The 20,078-nt window shown below is 44.4% G+C and overlaps 1 protein-coding gene across 4 annotated transcripts; it reads right to left on the bottom strand.

The window, feature by feature from the left end:
- Window positions 1–1,265: 1,265 nt before the first annotated feature.
- POLR1E (RNA polymerase I subunit E) lies at window positions 1,266–19,926 on the bottom strand. 4 transcript variants are annotated; one of them, XM_081176685.1, is made up of 13 exons: window positions 19,295–19,926; window positions 17,798–17,983; window positions 16,825–16,928; window positions 15,117–15,193; window positions 14,196–14,281; window positions 12,837–12,892; window positions 11,703–11,847; window positions 10,198–10,305; window positions 8,083–8,179; window positions 6,822–6,955; window positions 4,589–4,670; window positions 2,462–2,593; window positions 1,266–1,552 (listed from the first exon to the last, which is right to left on the bottom strand). In XM_081176685.1, exons 1-13 carry the CDS (start codon window positions 19,299–19,301, stop codon window positions 1,405–1,407), a joined length of 1,362 nt encoding a protein of 453 aa, XP_081032811.1. In that variant the 5' UTR covers window positions 19,302–19,926; the 3' UTR covers window positions 1,266–1,404. The 4 variants fall into 4 exon arrangements, with proteins under 4 accessions (XP_081032811.1, XP_081032814.1, XP_081032812.1 ...); XM_081176688.1 differs by having other exon boundaries at window positions 19,333–19,925; XM_081176686.1 differs by having other exon boundaries at window positions 17,798–18,242; window positions 19,333–19,925.
- Window positions 19,927–20,078: the final 152 nt, after the last annotated feature.

Here is a 20,078-nt window from a genome sequence, read left to right on the forward strand (position 1 = left end):
GTGAGAACGGCACACTAGACTAGATGAGCCTTGGGCCTGATCCTGCGGGGCTCTTCCGATCATATACAACAACAACAGGCACATGTATCTCCGTTTATGTGTGAAGAGGGTAGATGTGTGTGCAGAGGGCCACCAAGACCACTTCTGATTAGTTTGATGGCTGCTTCTCCATCAAAAGCATGGCAGCCTGGTTTCTTGCAATTTTCCTCCCTGGAATAAAGGGCGGGCACACAGAGGGCCTGAAACACGCTGTTCCATCTGCTCCATTCAAAACAGTGGGAGGCGGGATACAAGAGGGAGAACTGACAACCAAGTTGATTTTTTTAAAGGTCTTTGCTGTTAAAAGTTTTGCAGCATAATAGCAGAAAACGGCTGTCAAATGCCAGCAGCAAAACACAGCCAGGCACACCCACATTCATCATACAGTGAACAGCTTCCAGAGTCAGTGGGAGGAGAGCATCAGCCGCCGTTTGTGACATGATTAATAACAGCAGTGGAGTGACGCATGCTGATGCTTCTCATTTTTCTGCCTGGGAAATGGATAGCTATTCTTTTCAAAGACTCGCATACAACAGAAAAATAAGACTTCTCAGATCTACTTACATATAGTAGGTACCTTTGTAGGGTACCAGAAAGCGTGACCTTATACGGTAGAAGTTAGCTCTGAGAAGAACAGAGGTCCATGGGTACAAGGATGTTTTGGTACGAGTCCCAACTATGTGAGGTGATGAGGTGGGAAAGCATGGTCTAGGGGACAGGAGAGAGCCTATATAAGCACCAGGAGTGGGGTGGGTAGGGGCCTGGGGTATAGTGTGGAAATGGCTAAAGTGATGGCAAAAGACTGACCAGGGCCTAGGGCAGGGATGGATAATTCCTGGCCTTCCAGCTACAGTTGGGGTATACAGTGGTACCTCAGGTTAAGTACTTAATTCGTTCCGGAGGTCCGTTCTTAACCTGAAACTGTTCTTAACCTGAAGCACCACTTTAGCTAATGGGGCCTCCCGCTGCTGACGCGCCACCGCAGCACGATTTCTGTTCTCATCCTGAAGCAAAGTTCTTAACCTGAAGCACTATTTCTGGGTTAGCGGAGTCTGTAACCTGAAGCGTATGTAACCTGAAGCGTATGTAACCCGAGGTACCACTGTACAGCTTTCCCCACTCCCTGCTCCTGGGCCAAGAGAATCTTGAGTGCTGCAAGTTGGCAGTGTTTGTCAAACTTGGGTCCTGAGCTGTTGCTGGACTACAACTCACTCTACAAGAGCAGATGTCGGTCTAATCCTTTATTAAGGCCTTGTCCAGTTCAAGAAGGTGCTCAGTTGCAACAACTGGAAGACCAATTCATTCCTTCAGCCTGGTGTGACACTGGAGAACAGTCAGGGCTTGGCAAAGAGTGACAGTCGCCATTTAGTTCGCCTTGCGTTTCCTTCCGCCTGATGGCATTTTGTACACAGGCAAGGGCAGAGACAGTGTCCCCAGTTTGTGTTCATCCAATCCAGAGAGGCTTTTACTTTTGGAGATCTTCAGCCTCATTGCCTTGGCAATGTCGAGTATCCTGACAGGAGAAAATAAAAGATGCATGTAAAGAGACCGATTTACTCATATTTGTGTTCCACCACCTTCACATTGTTAGCCTTGTCTCTAAGGCCAAACACGCAGCATCAGAAAGAAGGGGTAACTTATCCTTCCCTGCTTCTGGTGCAATGGGACACTGTGACGGAAGCCAGAGCGCACGGAAACACCATTTACCTTCCCGCCAGAGCGGTACCTATTTATCTACTTGCACTTTGACGTGCTTTCAAACTGCTAGGTTGGCAGGAGCAGGGACTGAGCAACGGGAGCTCACCCCGTCACACAGATTCGAACCGCCGACCTTCCGATCGGCAAGCCCAAGAAGCTGAGTGGTTTAGACCGCAGAGCCACCCGCATCTTTGTAAGCTGTTCTGAGAGACACTTCCGGCTGAAAACTCTGATAAAGAAAATCTTCAATTTTTTTTAAAAAATCCCTTATCTGGATCAGAAGATAATAGGCCTTGGGGGTTTCCAGCTGTAATGCTTTAGGAGATACGAAAAAAAAAAAGGTTTACAAATGGGTAAAAGCTTAATGGTAAGGATTTGCTGAACTAACAAATTGAAGTGGAATACAAAGAAGGGAGGTATGAGGAGGTCTGGGGAAATAAGTGTAAGGAAGATATGTTATGGAAAATTATTTGTTTTTTAACTGTTTTTATGCTGTATTTTGTATTTTGTTTTTTTATTATTTTTTTCATTTTCATTGTTATATTTTAAAAAACTTTAATAAAAATCTTTAAAAAACAACAACAGAAGATAATAGGCCTTGAGACCAATACTGAAATCAATGGTGGGGTGTGGAAAGAGAGTGTTTTAAGGTTCTCCAGGAAGCACTGGAGATGCTACAGAAGCCATGAAGGACTCGCATGAGCACAGTCAAGGTTAACCTCACCTGGAATCCCGCATTTTCAGGTCCCGCTGTAACACTGTCAGGTCTGTTTGGAAGTTGTTAATATGCAAAGCCAGCGCTATGGCATAGGCCGTAATCTTCACTTTCATGGAAGCAGAAACTTGATTCTGTAGCCTAAGACACCAAAAGAGGAGAGGGTGAGTCAGGGCAGTGTACACCCTACAGGCCAACCCACAATCAGAACAAACGGAAGACCTTCACCATAAAAAAAACTTACATTCTGGGATGAAAGATGAATTCTGCAGCTGCAAATTGGAATCATTTTCCCCATTTTGCATAAATGTTCAGCAGTTTTTACTTCTTTACTTCATTTGCTCTATGCTTTGGCCTGTGAAATCTTGGCCCACATACAGGGCTGAGTACATCATGGCTTGGGGGAAAGTGGTGCTTCTTACCAGGGCGGTATTTTAAGATAAGCAGCAAGTTACACTTTGTACGAACCAGAGCAAGGTATATCTGATGATTCATAGCATTCGTCAGGTGCAGAATTTAGCTTCTGGAGTACTTCCTTCCTTTCCTTTTTTTTCCAAAAAAAGCAAGACCCAGACTCCCAAGGGTGCAGCCAATGTGTGGTGAGATCTCTGAAGCCAGGAGGGAATGCTTAAGATTTCCACAGGTCAAGGAGTTGAGCTTCTACACCCTGCAGATCATTTACTCCCCAAGACTAACGGAAGCACACTAAATAGATACACGTTTGCCTTTTGCCAGCTTCATCTCATTCAGCAGCTACAGCCGTTCCTAGACAAGGATAGCCCATGCATTGGGAACCTTTGAGGCTGGACTACTGTATTGAGCTCTATGTGGGGCTGCCCTTGGGTTTGGTTCAGAAACTCCAGCTGCTGCAGACTGCAGACACCTGGCCGAGAACACATGGCACCATTGGTTGTTTTTTAAAAAAAAACTGTACTTGCTGTCCATCTACTACAGAGCCAGGTTTAAACTCCTTTTATTGATTTACAAAGCCCAGAGCAACTTGAGTCCAGGGTACCTCAGATATTGCCTGAACCCTTATATTCTAGCTCAGTTGCAGAGATCACCTGTAGGAACATTGTTGGGTGTTCCCCGAGTTGGGGAGACTCATCATACAGCAAGGAATTTAGGAATAAATATCCCCCCCCCAAATATATTGCAGTATACAGCTGAAATGCACTGGGAAGGAAGAACACACACACACTTTCTCCTGGAAAGAATTGTTTCGTCCTTGTTGTGTTAGGGTACTGCAAAACCCGGCTTAGCGAGTGACCAAAGCCTAGCCAGTTCAAATTAAGATCTACAAGTTTTGATAGACGTACAAGGCGAAAGATTTATACGATCTGAAGAGAAACCAGAATGGGAAACTGTTTTAACTGATATAACAAGGGTGTCTCTGGATCTTAAATTGAGGCTCATACAGCAACAAAATAATATTTAGAATGTACTGGACCTCATTACATTTGTTTAAAAAAGGGCTATCTAAGGTGTCTAGCTGTTGGAGATACAATGCGGATAATGCTTCTCTAAAACATAAGTTTTTTCATTGTCCTATATTGAAAGATTTTTAGCAGAAGGTAACTGAAACCATCAACAGAACTGTACAGAACAACCTTACATTTAAAGAGCAACGTATCCTCTTGAATAATATACCCAGCACATGGAACCTTACAAAAGGACAATATGAGTGGACTCTCTGTGCCCTTACCACAGCAAAAAGGCTGATACTGATTAATTGGAAAAATAAAAATGTGGCTCCCTTCTACGATAGAATTGAAGATTTATACAAACTCGCAACATATGAACAATTAGCATATAAATGCAGACTTGCCATGGACAAATTCAACGATATTTGGAATCCATTCTTACAAATACTGTAATAGGTTAAAATCTAGTGAAGTACAACAACCACCTTGTAAAATATACAATTTTAGGTTCCTCCCCTCCCCCCTTTGTTTTACCTTCTACACGGGTTCTGTTTTTCGTTTTTCTTTTCTCTTTTTTGTTTGTGTCTCACCATGTTTGGTGCACATAGTTATGCACTTTTTGAACTTTCAATAAATATGTTAATTTTTAAAAAAGGGGGAAACATTAAAAAAAAATTTTTGAAAGACGTAAGAGCAAAACAGCATGTTTTACCTGCCGTTGCCAAAGGATAGTGCTGTAAAGTTTTTCACAAGTTGGTTGCTGACAATGTGTGGACAATCGGGTCCCAGTGCAACTAGAACAAGAAGCATTGTAAAGTTAGTTCACCCCCCAAAAACCCCCACTTTATCTGGATATATGGCATATATATTGTATATACAAATACTGCAAGGTACAACCTGGCACTGCTCACTGCAGAGTTGAGCATGCACATCAAAATGACAGAAAGAGCTGTTGGGCATACAACGCAACATCCAGAAAAATCTCAACTTCCATTTAAAAAAAGCAAGACATCTGCACCCTCCAGATGTTCATAAAGCAAAGATTGGAACTGAGGGAAGTCGGGGGGGGGGTTATGGGAGGGAGGAAAATGGGAAATTAAGGATGTGATGTTTTTGGATAATATGTTTTGTTTAAGTTTGAAATAATTTTATTTTTTTAAAGCAAGACATTCGTCCTTCCAGCTGAAAGTATAAATCTGAAAACAGAAGCCAGAAGAGAGCTCTGTAGGTTCATGGCATGGTTGCCCCTCCCCCTTGATTAGCAGATTAAACCATACAAAACAAGCTTAACTTGCATAAAACTCATGCAGGTTGCAAAAATTCCCACCCTGCCAAGTTTCCAGAAAGATCAGCTGGGTCTCCTCAAGAGCAGAAGTTCAACATCTCTACATCTGCGTGTTGTCCACATGCTTCCAAGACTTGCTCAAAGATATCTGCTTAAATCTTTGCACCACAGAACATCCTGTAGGCTTAAATTACCATTTTGAAATCCACAATAGCTTCATTACCTTTATGTTGTGAAACACTGTGGACATATTGCAGTCAACGTGAACTGGTCACCGGCCATTGCGCTTATTTGCCAGATATTGTATGTGCACAAATGAACAGCAAAAATCAGATTTTGTATACTGCACAGTTGATACAGTGGTACCTCGGTTTTTTAACAGCTTAGTTCACGAACAACTTAGAATTCGAATGCTACAAATCCGGACGTAGGTGTTCCGATTTGCAAACTTTGCCTTGGAAGCGGAACATGCTCTGTTTTGAGTCCCGAGCTTCCATCTTTACTGTTGCAATGCTAATTTGCGTCCCCCCATTGCAATTGAAATGGGACGCGGGTGGTGCTGTGGGTTAAACCACAGAGCCTAGGACTTGCCGATCGGAAGGTTGACGGTTCGAATTCCCATGACGGGGTGAGCTCCTGTTGCTCGGTCCCTGCTCCTGCCAGCCTAGCAGTTTTAAAGTAGATAAATAGGTACCGCTCCGGCGGGAAGGTAAACGGCGTTTCCGTGCGCTGCTCTGGTTCACCAGAAGCGGCTTAGTCATGCTGGCCACATGACCCGGAAGCTGTACGCCGGCTCCCTCGGCCAATAAAGCAAGATGAGCGCCGCAACCCCAGAGTTGGCCACGACTGGACCTAATGGTCAGGGGTCCCTTTAACTTTACCTATTGCAATTGAAGGCTTCCCCTTCCGTCTTTACTGTTGCACTGCCAATTTGCGTCCCCCCCCCCATTGTAATTGCAGTGTTCTGAGGTTATATTTGGAGCTTATATTTGGAGCTTTTGATTTTGCTATTTATTTTGCGTTTTTGTTTTTGAGGCTTTTTTGGGGGGTTACTTTCTTTTTGTGACTGTGCGGGCTGATTGGGATGGGGAGTGGGGAGAAACGTCCTGGCAGAGCTCCACAGCCCAGCTGATTTGAGGAGAGATCTTGCGCTGGTTTGTGGGTGCCCGCCTGCCCACCCTGCACCCACCCCAGCCCCTTGGGGGAAGTTGGATATGCCTGATCTACAATATTGTTTTATATATTTTATAGTATAGTATATTTGCTTATATTTTATTGATAAATGGTCTTGTTAGATAGCAAAATTCATGTTAAATTGCTGTTTTAGGGGTTGTTTTTAAAAGTATGAAATGGAGTAATCCGTTTTGCATTACTTTCTATGGGAAAGCGCACCTTGGTTTTGGAACGCTTTGGTTTTGGAACAGACTTCCAGAACGGATTAAGTTTGAGAACCAAGGTACCACTGTATAACTAGCTGCCAAACATGTCAAAAGAGCATGTGAAACGTGACGGCAAAGAGATTTTTTCACACTGCCCATGGCACCTCTGCAGATGAGGTGTGGTTCTCAATGAATCGAAAGCCAAGTGGGTTAAAAGGATTACAGGTGACATGAATCGATTATCTTCCAGGTAAGTAAGAGGTCAAGGAGAGAAATCTTACGTTTCTTTTTAACTACCCTTTGCGAGCTCAGCTTGACAAGACAATCCAAAAACCAAAGACACCGAGCCTTGTGATCACGCTTCTTCTCATCCAGAGGCATGGCCTTAAGTTCATCCAGGACAAAGGAGCAGTATCTAGGGAAGACAGAAGAGGCTGTCATTAGGCCAAAGTGCATCCGCCAACAGAAGTAGCTTCTCCGGCTACTGCAAATTAACAGAATTCTGTGTGATTTAAAAGCAAGCGTAGTCTTACAACAGAAGCCGCCCTGTTAAAACGAAGATATTGGGTTGCGTCCAATGTTAGTCCTTTTCAGAGTAGATCCATTGAAAGAAATGAACTTCTTATTAATTTCAATGGGTATACTCCAATTAGAATTTACTTTGGACATCATTTACTGTCCTGTGAAACCTACTGTTGCTTGTTTATGCCCTGGCACCCTCTATAATTAGGACTAAGGAACACAGATTTAAGAAGCTGGATGGATATCCAGCTCATCGTACCCCTGTAATCATGCCCGTCTGTAAAGCGTTCCTCATCCCGCTATGCCGCTCAGTTCCCACCAGGCTATTCCCAGTTCCTTTTCTTTCAAGAAAGCTTGGTTTATTTCATAAAATAGGAGAGACAGAATATATAAAAATGTTGCTTTAGACAGCAAAGTTACAGTCTAAGTAGGTAGCAAATTACAATACATAGCACACCTTGATTAAAGAGTAAAAGATTCCCTAACTATTCTGAAAGCCTACAGTAGCATGGCATGACAATTTCGCCATAAACCCACACTAGGAGGAGGAGAAAAGGAAAGTATACCTGTCCCCCCCTCTCTCTCTCTCTGTGTGTGTGTGTGTGTAATTTTTATTAAATTCTGTTTTACAATTTAGAATATTCATTTAAACAACCTTAAAACGTCAATGACTTCCCTTCTTCTCTTTCCACTGTTCCTTTTGCATATCATAAATCCCTGCATATTTAACATAAACTAAACCATTCAGTATTCCGTTATTACATCCATCAAAACTTATCTACCCTGTTGAATTTATCTTAATTCTGCCAGTGTTTTCAGCTGTACACAGCTTTCACCCATATATTCAGTAAACATTTTCCAGTCTTCTTTAAATGTATGTTCTTCTTGTTCTCTTCTTCTATACATTAAGACTGCAAGCTGCACGTATTATGTCAACTTAAGCTGCCACTCTTCTTTGCTTAGCGCAAGGCAGTATTTCAATACTCCCTTCCCTCAGCAAAACGTTAAGACTGCACATACCTTTTCTCTTCTGCCATTTTGAGGATTTCTTCTGAGGTTACATTCATGAAAGCTGCAGCAGGAGCCTGAAGCGCCTCGTACTCAGCAGGTGGAATAACTAGAGCCTTTTTCAGAAAAACAACAACACAGCTGGCTTCTGATGACTTCCTAAGGTAAAGGTAAAGGGACCCCTGACCATTCGGTCCAGTCATGGACGACTTTGGGGTTGCGGCGCTCATCTCACTTTATTGGCCGAGGGAGCCAGTGTACAACTTCTGGGGCATGTGGCCAGAATGACTAAGCCGCTTCTGGGGAACCAGAGCAGCGCACGGAAACGCCGTTTACCTTCCCGCCGGAGCGGTACCTATTTATCTACTTGCACCAGTGTGCTTTCAAACTGCTAGGTTGGCAGGAGCAGGGACCGAGCAACGGGAGCTCACCCCGTCGCGTGGATTCGAACCACCGACCTTCTGATCGGCAAGTCCTAGGTTCTGTGGTTTAACCCACAGCGCCACCCGCGATGACTTCCTAGGGTCCTCCAAATGCTAACTGAGGTTTAGCTCCCAGAGGCAGCCCTGCCATGAGGCAAAGTGACGTGAGGTGGGACACAATTAAGAATGGCAGCCAGCCCATCAGGACTGCACCACCCCCATTCATTTCAGCTAGGCACATGTGGGAGAACTTTCTAATTAGTGGGGAAAGACAAAACGTCTTTCGCCAGATCTATTTAGCCTGTGAGGGAGGGATGCTCTCTACTGTACTAATGAAAAATGCTTTCTAAGTATTCTATTACAGTTGTACCTTGGTTGTTGAACGCCTTGGTGCTCGGACGTTTTGGCTCCCAAACGCCGCAAACCCGGAAGTAAGTGTTCCGGTTTGCGAAAGTTTTTTGGAAGTTGAACGTCTGCTTCAGCTGTCGGCATTTTTTCCAGGGTGAATCAGCCAATCAGAAGCCGTGCCTTGGTTTGCCAACGTTTTGGAAGTCGAACGGACTTCTGGAACAGATTCCGTTCGCCAACCAGGTATGACTGTATAGCAAAGCAGATTATAGCACAACTATGAGTGAACTCCAGTATATTTCTGACTTTGAGCTAATGTCTCAGTGTCATTTATTTTTACCAGAATCTAGCCCTCATCCCCCAAAGAACCAGTTTCAGCTATAGCATCACTTCAAGATTTATGAAAAGACAGAGCAATCTAGCAAGGTCCTGGGATACTCAACACTCTCACTCACACACTCACACACACAATAAATCTATATATGGGTGGGGGGGACACTCTTCACTATCCAATCACTGTCATCAACCATGATTATGGAACAGTGAAATAAAGGAGGGTAATCTGGGGCAGATCGATTTTATGGAAGCTGAGAGAACCTTCAACCTGCCAGGCCAAGGCAGGATTCCCCCAAGGATACCATTTAGGTAAGGAGAAAAATGCTTCCTTCCTTACAATGGTTGTTAACCTTATATGTGATCAGACTTCACGGGTGCCCAAATCTCTAGCCTACACATTAGTTCAGTGCTACCATCATACTAAAGGTAAAGTCCATTAGGTCCAGTTGTGACTGACTCTGGGATTGTGCGCTCATCTCACTCTATAGACTGAGGGAGCCAACGTTTGTCCGCAGACAGCTTCCGGCTCATGTGGCCAGCATGACAAAGCCGCTTCTGGCGAACCAGAGCAGCGCACGGAAATGCCATTTACCTTCCCGCCGGAGTGGTACCTATTTATCTATTTGCACTTTGACGTGCTTTTGAACTGCTAGGTTGGCAGGAGCAGGGACCGAGCAACGGGAGCTCACCCCGTCGTGGGGATTCGAACTGCCAACCTTCTGATCGGCAAGTCCTAGGCTCTGTGGTTTAACCCACAGCGCCACCCGCGTCCCATTACCATCGTACTATTTCCCACTAAAACTGACCTTCTGAAACCCCCAACGCATTAGTCCCCTCTTTCTGATCACGCCCAAAGAGATCCAACTTGTAAGTCTAACAGGCTAATGAGCCATCTGTGATTGAACTAGGAATACTCCCAGCACACACACTTTCTCTTCTCCTGCCCTGTGACACTGAAGCCTATTCCTTTACATTAAGGTTGGGGTCTGCCCACATTGCAATGCAAGCTTATAAAGGATACTGTCCTCGAGCTTGTAGACATCCTCTGGTCTGCCAGCATCTTCGTGGCATGGGGGAAGAACGAGAGAGACATCGGCCTTATCGCCCTCTGCCGCATCGCTGACCAAAGCTATGAAAGCAAACGGAATGTTATCCCAAGAAGCAGGGAGAATATGCAACACAGAAATGCAACAGCTGCAACAGCCACCGTGGTCTGCCAGTGCATTGGCTCCCAATTAATGCAAATGCGCAGTGAGCATGCAGCCTGTAGTTCTGGTGACCGTGAGCAATTTGGGTATGAGTGGTTGATTGGGCAGGGTATAAATAAAATAAAATAATAATAATAATAATAATAATGATGATGATGATGTGTGGAGCACTCCCTGGTCCTAAATGGGGAATGGGATAACTGTGCCACTGAAAGACCAGGTGCGCAGCCTGGGAGACATTTTGGACTCACAGCTGTCCATGGAGGTGCAGGTCAATTCTGTGTCCAGGGCAGCTCTCTACTAGCTCCATCCGGTATGCAGGCAGACTGTCTTGCCAGAGTGGTGCATGCTCTAGATATCTCCCGCTTGGACTACTGCAATGTGCTCTACATAGGGCTACCTTTGAAGGTGACCCGGAAACTGCAATTAATCCAGATTGTGGCAGCTAGACTGGTGACTGGGAGTGGCTGCCGAGACCATATAACACCAGTCCTGAAAGACCTCCCAGTACGTTTCTGAGCACAATTCAAAGTGTTGGTGCTGACCTTTAAAGCCCTAAACGGCCTCAGCCCAGTATACCTGAAGGAGTGTCTCCACCCCCATCGTTCAGCCCAGACACTGAGGTCCAGCTCCGAGGGCCTTCTGGCCGTTCCCTCACTGTGAGAAGTGAAGCTACAGGGAACCAGGCAGAGGGCCTTCTCAGCAGTGATGCCCGCCCTGTGAAATGGCCTCCCATCAGATGTCAGGTAGTTGCTTATCTCCTTGACTTTTAGAAGACATATGAAGGCAGCCCTGTTTAGGGAAGTTTTTAATGTTTGATGTTTTGTTGTGTTGTTAATATTCTGTTGGGGGCCACCCAGTGTGGCTGAGGAAATCCAGCCAGATGGGTGAGGGTATAAATAAATTATTATTATTATTTATTATTATTATTATTATTATTATTATTATTATTATTATTATTATTATTATTATTTGCATGGGTGGTGAAAGAGATGCTATGAAAGTGGTTGTGTGAACAGTGTTTATGCTGCCTAATAATTTCCTTTGATTTTTGTCATATAGTTATGGATACGGTTAATATGTCATATAGTTATAGATACGGTTAATACAGATTTGGTTTTTTCTTAACGTAAATAATCAGAACTGCGTTGACTGTGTTATCTGTGTGCTTCAACTATGCACTCTGTTTTTTTCTTCTTGTAAACCATGTCTGTTAATAGATCAAATATATAAGTTCAGAGACTGAAATGGACTCTGGGAAATCTATTAGACAGGCTTGGTGCTCCAATTTTTCTTCTCCAAAGCTGTCGTTACTTACCAGCAACCCCCTTTGTCTCTATAATGTCTTCTGCTGCTTTGGTTACAGCCTTATTCAACACCTCCTTGCCAACCTCATTCATCCTCCGAGAATTCAGGGCTCTTCTCTGCTTGTTGGTTCCAAAGGCTTCAATGCACATATCTATCTGCAAAAGCATAATCGAGAAATTGCTGCACCAGCACCACAAGTCTAGTCTCACTGGAATAAGTCGCAAGGCAACCTCACTTTGGGGGCAGCTAATAGGGTGCTAATAATAAGTTTCGTATTTCAAACCCATTGAAGGCATTGGAATTATGAGAAGGCAACCAGGGAGTTAAATTATTCCAAATTATCTGGCAAACACTGTTTAAACAAAACATACCCATTCTCTCCCCAGTTACAGCTGGGTCATCTTTTTTAGATTCAGCAACATAAAAACAGCTTATTATGTAGTGATTTCTAGAAACATTGCTGAAGCAATAATCCACTAAAAAACAAAGCGAGTATTAAACCATTAAACTATGAGCAGACATATACTACTGCCAGAAATTCTATTGAGATTCTATTGCTAGAATCAAAAACTGTGAAATTGATGGCAGTTAAACACTACAGGAAGACCCTGTGTGAGGGCAAAAGTAGGAATGAGAGGTCATTTACATACTTTAATAGGAACCTATGAGTCTTTCTGGTAAAGGCAAAGGACTGCTAGACAATTAAAGGTAAAGGTACCCCTAACTGTTGGGTCCAGTCGTGACCGACTCTGGGGTTGCGGCGCTCATCTCACTTTACTGGCTGAGGGAGCCAGCTTACAGCTTCCAGGTCATGTGGCCAGCATGAATAAGCCGCTTCTGGGGAACCAGAGCAGCGCACGGAAACGCCGTTTACCTTCCCGCCGGAGCGGTACCTATTTATCTACTTGCACTTTGACGTGCTTTCGAACTGCTAGGATGGCAGGAGCAGGGACTGAGCAACGGGAGCTCACCCCGTTGCGGGGATTCAAACCGCCGACCTTCTGATCAGCATGTCCTAGGCTCTGTGGTTTAGACCACAGCGCCACCCACATCCAGTCAAAGGTGACTATAGGGTTGCAGCGCTCATCTCGCTTTTAGGCCAAGGGAGCCGGCATTTGTCCACAGACAACTTTATAAATTGTACCTTCTCTCGATAGGATTTAGTCAAATATTCTGACAGGTCATCATCGGCTACACCATCTGTTAAAAGAAAAGAAAAGGATAACAATTTAGCACAATCAGGACTGACAGCCCTCAAAGTCAGTCTGGCCCTGATCCCCACCAACGGGAACCTGAAGCATGGGGAAATGAAAGCATCTACATTACAACACCACGAAGCACAATGAAGCTGTTGTTACAGATCCTCTTATCGAAATGGCTTTCCTGCAGGATCTCTTTGCTCTGCCAATCAGAGGTTAGTGAGGACACCATGTTCTCTTTGGCCTACAAGGGGTTCTAAAGTGCTGTCCAAGAACCAACTTAAACATTCAGAAAAAAGCATGTACTTAACCAGGATTAGGAAGTGCATGTTTTAATATCCTCCCAAATCATAGAATTGTAGAGTTGGCAGGTACAGTGAGGGGGGGAAAGTATTTGATCCCCTGCTAAATCTGCCCGTTTGCCCTCTGACGAAGAATTGACCAGTCCATAATTTTAATGGTAGGTTTATTGTAGCTGTGAGAGACAGAATAACAACAGGAAAACCCCCAGAAACCCAGAAGACAAAAGTCAGAGACTGATGTGCATTGTAATGAGTGAAATAAGTATTTGATCCCCTATCAAGCAGCCAGATGTCAGGCTACCTGGTATCGTCACTGTATGTAACGAGCTGAGATTAGAAGCACCTGCTGTAAGGGAGAGGTCTTACCTGTAATCCCAGCTCGTTACCCAAGGTACCACTGTACTTGAATGTCTCTCCATTTGAAGAAGAAGAGTTTGGATTTGATATCCCGCCTTTCACTCCCCTTCAGGAGTCTCAAAGCGGCTAACATTCTCCTTTCCCTTCCTCCCCCACAACAAACACTCTGTGAGGTGAGTGGGGCTGAGAGACTTCAGAGAAGTGTGACTAGCCCAAGGTCACCCAGCAGCTGCATGTGGAGGAGCGGAGACGCGAACCCGGTTCCCCAGATTACGAGACTACTGCTCTTAACCATTACACCACCCTGGCTCTCTTCATATTAAAGGAATCCTGCACACAGAAAAGTCATATATGAGGGAGAAGTATTCCTTACTAGCCTTTCTCCCTGACAGGCTAGGTTTTTATTTTTAACACGCAACAGCATTCAAGCCAGAACAATCCGGCAAGGAGTGTGTCATATAGTTGGGGTGATGATGCAGCTTGCTTCTTAGAAAGCCCCAACTTTTTCTTTGAGAACCGCAATCAAAATGCAACCTAGACAACATTCAGTATAAATTACCTGACTCTGTGTTAGTACAGGCCACCAGGAATATAAGCAGTGCTCCTCAAATCCACTATAAATATGAAGAAGCATATTTTACCCACCTGAAATCAATGGCTGCATGTTGAATAACTCTGCATTATAGACTTCCATTTGTCCAGAGTTCTTGTCTAATACACCAACAAAGTATCTAATGGAAGAGATAATATTTAATCTCAAAATCTAGCTGGCTGTACTATTTTTTCCTAGTTTAGTAATAGCTAGCACATTGCATTGGGAGGACATCTTTTGTTTTCTACAGCAATTGTAGTCGTTAGCCAGACTTATTATTTTAGTGGTTTTTGTGTCTATGTAAGAATAGTATTTCTTACTTGAAATCACTGTACTGTAAGCCTCCTTAGGACCTGTTTCTGTGGCAAAAGGCTGGCTAAAATTATTATTAGGTTCTTCAGCTTTACTTACTTTCATCTTCCTCCCTGTCCCTGCTCCCTTTTGTATTGCAACCATTATACTAAAAACCATTATTTTGAACTGTGAACCACCTTCAATCAATGCACTGGCAGAAAGGCAGCATATAAATGTTGCAAACAGAGTAATGAAACAGGCAATTAGCCAATAAACAAACCAACCCACAAGAAGCAATAAAGGGAACAATTGAATAATAATCTAAATTGGTGGACCCCTAAACTTGCAAGGCTCTTTACATTTGTCACTTCCTTTGGTAATTTACCAAGGGGCTGGGAACTATTGAATAAATATAAGCATTATTATGGTATTATGCTCTAAGACATGCATAGTTATCTGATTTTATAGTCTATGGTATCTGTAGTTTATGAAACGGAGCACATATTTGTCTTTGTGACTCAAAAACACTCTGTTTAAATGTTAAGAAACAAAGATTGCTATCTTGAACCAATTCATACTTACAATCTCATAAACATTTACAACCAGCATTGTGCTGACAGTCTAAAGAAAGCAAACATACTGCTATACTCATGCATTTTAGACAGCTTCACAAATTATACCTGCATGGAGTCCTGCTTTTCATAGCTCCTGTGCTAAAGTTATTTCCTACATAAGAGAGTCTTTCTGTTTCCGCATTCTAAACAGGAAGGAAGAAAAGAAAGAGTGAGTTCTGGGTGCAGGTTTTCTAGGTGAAAGCAGATTTCCACACTGGCTTAAATACTCCTGAAAGCTCCAATTTTTTTCACCTCAGAATGGGGATTTGCTAACCTCAAGACTGTCAAAGTCCCAAATAAACGATAACACACTTGGTTGCACAGTAATCAAACACATGATTTTCTCCTGTTTCACCTTTCCTTCCAGCTAGAGGCTTACTGAGTCCAGTCAGAAGAAGACTAGCTGGAAAGATATACAACTTTTGTTGCCCCGGCACTGTAAAGCGGTAGCAATACGGAGCCAGCTCTTCTCCCTCCTTGAGCCAGGTTGTACCCATAGGCTGCCAATGCCTGACTCTTAGTCAACGTAATAAATAAGTTTGTTTAAAGAAAACTTTAAATTTTTGACAAAAATGGCATTGGCAAGAGAACTGCCAGTATGTAGCACCACCGATGCCGTGGGCCCTTTCTTAGGCAGCCACCTTCCACACAAAAAACAATCACAGGTTCTGTTATTTTCCTGTGTGTTTTAGATTTTGTAGGCCTCGCTCCAGAGGTAGCATTATTATCCATTTACGATGGGGTGGAAGGTTCTCAACCTGTGAAGGACTTGCTCACAAATTTATTGACAGCTGCACAAATTATGATAGCTAGGAAGTGGAAGGGGCAAGCAGAATATAAAATGGAAGAATGGTATAAAGAGGCGTGGGATATCGCTATTAATGATAAATTAACATGTGCCATTAAGGTAAGATGGGGAAGATGCAGGAGGAATGATTTTGAGAAGATATGGAGGGTGTTTGTAGAACAGTTAAAATGGAAAGGGGTCAAACCATCGCAAGAGGTGTTGAAATTTTGGGAGGTTGGAATGGTCTTGGGGGTGGGGTGCACATTTTTATTCTTATTCATTTCTTCCTCCCACCACACTCTCAAAATCTTCTCCAAAACCTTGAAGGATTTTCTGCAGCAGAGAGAAAAGGAAGCGGAAGTCCCATCACATCCACTGACAATACTAGAAATTGCCCTGAGAACTGCATTTTCCCAATGAGGGAACGTTGACATGGGTGAGCTAGAAAAATCAGTCAAAAACGAGATTTTGGGAAATTGCAACTTGTCCCACTGACCCTTTGTTATGGTGGGAGAAAATGTACCTCCTGATACGGTCTTTTCTATACAACTATTAAGATTTGCAGGCTCATGTATTACCACCATGTTCAAACAAAGAGCACAGTAATGGCAATATGTGTGCGTACATGAATCAATTCCTTTTAACACATCTTAAGATGTGGCCTACATCAGCACAGCTGTGGTTTTTTAAAAGTATTATGAAGTCGCATTTCAGGATCTCAGATCTTACCCTGGGCAGCATTCCCAACTTCCTATCACTGGAATATAACAGAAATGTTATGGTTGAGGCCTTTCCCAGCGGCCAAAGAGATTATTACAAAGAAAGCCTCATGATAAAACCACCGGAGCCCTACATAAACCTCTGAAAGCTTAATAAAGGAAAAGCAGAATGTACAGAATGTATAAAACTAATAATAAAAACAAACAAACACATATACAGTTCCACAGAAACATAAAACAGAACCTGTATTAAGGGAATGTCACTTACCAACATTTGTTTATTTTTCTTTTTGGGGTTATTGGTGTCTTTGTTTCTGTACAAGGTAAAATTCATATTTTCCGAACTCTTCAACTTCCCATTTGTAAACTGAACTGTAAGCAAATGGTGAGAACAAACCAATGAGTCTAGAGTAAGAGAAAGGGTGGGGAAGAAACACAGTAATAATAATCTAAGAGGTAAAAAGGTAAAGGACTCCTGGATGGTTAAATCCACACAAAGGCGACTGTGGGGTGTGCGCTCAACTTGCTTTTCAGGCAGAGGGAGCCGGCGTTTGTCCAGACAGCTTTCCAGGTTATGTGGCCAGCATGACTGAACCACTTCTGGCACAACGGGACACCGTGACAGAAGCCAGAGCGCACAGAAATGCTGTTTACCTTCCCACCACAGCAGTACCTATTTATCTACTTGCACTGATATGCTTTCGAACTGCCATGTTGGCAGGAGCTGGGACAGAGCATCACACCATCGCACAGATTTGAACCAACGACCTTCTGACTGGCAAGCCCAAGAGGCTCCATGGTTTAGACCACAGCACCACCAGCATCAATATAATATAATAAATAATATTATATAAAAGGGCAACACAACACAAGATTTGCCATTCTTATACCTATTGTTTTAACTAACATCGAAGGTCAACGCCAAACCACACTCAAGTAAGAACATATTCGTAACTTTCCTGCCCAATGCTAACGCAACCCTTGATCGCGACTCTTGGTCCTAATCCTTTCAATCGGTTTTCTATCTCCATTTTCACCTGCCCAGGAGGGAAGCTCAGCTGCCGGCTGCCCTAGGGGCGCCGAGAGTCGAGCAAATGCACGCCAGATCTCTTGCACGCTGCCAGGCTACACATTCCCACGTGGAGCAGAGGAAGGCGGAAAAGTTATCATTGCGCAGTGGGAAGCAGAAGAGGGTACAAGAGCATTGCCTTCGGCTTCTCCCTCCTTCTCCCCGGCCTTACCGATCGGAGCGCGCTGTTCCTCCTGGGGATCCCCCCGGTAGCACCACCTGGCCTCGGCTGCCATGGCAAAACACGCAAGAACTCCCGGGTCTCCCGGTTGATGTTCCTCCAGCGTCCAGGAAGAGGAGGAGTGATCTGACTCGAGGTTCTTCCGCCTCTGCTGCTCACTTAAGCCTCTCTCGCCACCTGCAGACGGGAAAGAGCCACTGAACTGGCAAGAGATTGACTCCAGATCCCTTCCCAAAGGAGATCGCGCTCACGTGTAGTTCCTTAGCCCCTCTCGAGGATCCAGGACTCGATTCTGAGATCTTCCGTCCAGTCTTCTTTGCACGATTCCCAGGACATCATTGTTTCTGGAGAAGACTGGCTTTTAAAAAGAGCAAACTGCCTTATGGATGCAAAAGCTGGCTTGTTTGGGGTACCCCTTGCAGCTTCTCATAACTAGCTGAAGAAAAAATAAGTTAAAGTATATAAATCTGCATCATTTCTATAGGTTGTGTTGCGGCATTCAGCTTTTCTGCGTGGATTTTTAAACATCTCTAGTACTGATTATATAAAGACCATTTTGTAAGTTGCTTTTAAAGCCAGACCAAGGGAAAGACCAAAAATCACTTGAAGCAAAACAGTTATAATTTACCAAGGAATTTAAAACATATATATTCCTCCACAGGGAAAACTAAAAATTATTTGTTTTTTAACAGCTGCAAGGGTATCATAAATAAGCAGATGACACCCAGCTCTCTCTTTCAGTCCCAGCTTCCTATCCCAAGGAGGAAGCACAGGTTCTTGAAAAAGTGCCTTTTGGATGGATGGGCAAGCTAAAATTTAATCTAGGCATGACAGGAGCACCGTTAGTTGCAGGTTTTAGTGCTGGTGATCCTGGATTGAGCCTAATCTGAACGGAATTGCAGTCATTTTTCAGCAACAGGTTTGGAGTCTGGAAGATTTCTTGGACCCAGACGCGCAAATGGATAGCCACAAGTGTTTTACCAACTCCATCTTGCACGGGCCCCCCAAAGTCGATAGGCAATGCCATTCAAATGGTGTCCATGCACCGCAACATGTGATCGATTATGCAGGAGGGCGGGGATTTACCTGCCCCACCCCCCGCATTTTATTGAAGTTGCCACCCCAGGTCTTGCATGTCAGTAGCTCGCTTTCCTGGAGAAATTTGGCCTGATCTCAGCCAGTCCTGTTCCCTCCAGGATTGCTTACATTAATGCGCTTTACAAGGATCTACTCCTGAAGACAGAAGCTACAACTGATCTGGAATGCAGCTGCGGAGATTCTTGACAGAAGCTGTAAATAGTTTGAGTTTTATTATTAATTATATTATCTTCGCAAGCTAGCTTGTGTACCGTGTTTAAAAAGGCAGGATATAAATAACCCAAGTTGTGGCAGAATATACTCAATTTTTTGATACTTTTTTATTAATTTTCAATTACAATCCAATAGCCTCATTATAACAATACCAAATTATAATACAATTACTAATACCAATCATAGAATATACTCAATTTAACAGGCACGGATACCCAGCTGACATCTTTAGCTGTTTATAGTGTTAATTTTGTATTTTGTGGACGCGCAAAAGCCGCCAAATTATAAAGCGAGTCAAACTGGGATGCGCAAGAGCCAACTCTTTCTCCGCTTCGCACTGAATTCTCAGTAAGTTATGTCTGCGTCCTGTCCAATCACCGAGCCGTTTGTTGAGGGAATCCCGCCCCTCTCCTCGCATGCTCCCAATCCGTTTTCGCAACCAGCCCGAACGCCCACCCCATTGGCCAAAGCCCAAGCATGGGTAGCAGCTAGCCGTTGGCGACGGTTCGGCCGTTCAACGGGTTCTGGGTTGCCGTCTGAGGGAGCGACGTCACTTCCGCCCGGAATCCGCTGAGGGTGGGGGCGGGGAGAGAAAAGCGCAGCCATTCGGCGAAGGCGGAGACTCGGCGGACGGCTGAGCCCGCCCCTCTCCCGCCTCTGAGGAGCGGAAGGAAGGACAAGCGGGCAGCGCCAGAGCCGAGAACAACGGGCGCCCCTCCCTCCCGGAGATACGGGGGCTCGGGACGGGAGGGGACCGTCGACGCCGACGCCGCCCTCCCCTCCCCCCCCCGCCCAGGTGAGAGAGGCCGCGAGAGCAGGAGGGAAACGGCCGTTGGGCGCGCGCGCTCCCGCGTGCTGCGCCGTGATTGGGCCGCGACATGCGAGGGTCTGTGGGGGAGCGCGCGAGGGAGGGGCGTGGCAGGCGGCGGCGGGCGCGCAGCCTCGCCATTGGCTGCGGGGC

Source organism: Podarcis bocagei (assembly GCF_964188305.1).
Source record: "Podarcis bocagei genome assembly, chromosome: 17".
NCBI lineage: Eukaryota > Metazoa > Chordata > Lepidosauria > Squamata > Lacertidae > Podarcis > Podarcis bocagei.

Coding starts and splice junctions, on each gene's coding strand:
- POLR1E (XM_081176685.1), bottom strand. Junction 15,194..16,824: donor AGAAAAATAAACAAATGTTG/GTAAGTGACATT, acceptor CTTCCTGTTTAG/AATGCGGAAACAGAAAGACT. Junction 14,282..15,116: donor AAAAGCAGGACTCCATGCAG/GTATAATTTGTG, acceptor CTCTTCCATTAG/ATACTTTGTTGGTGTATTAG.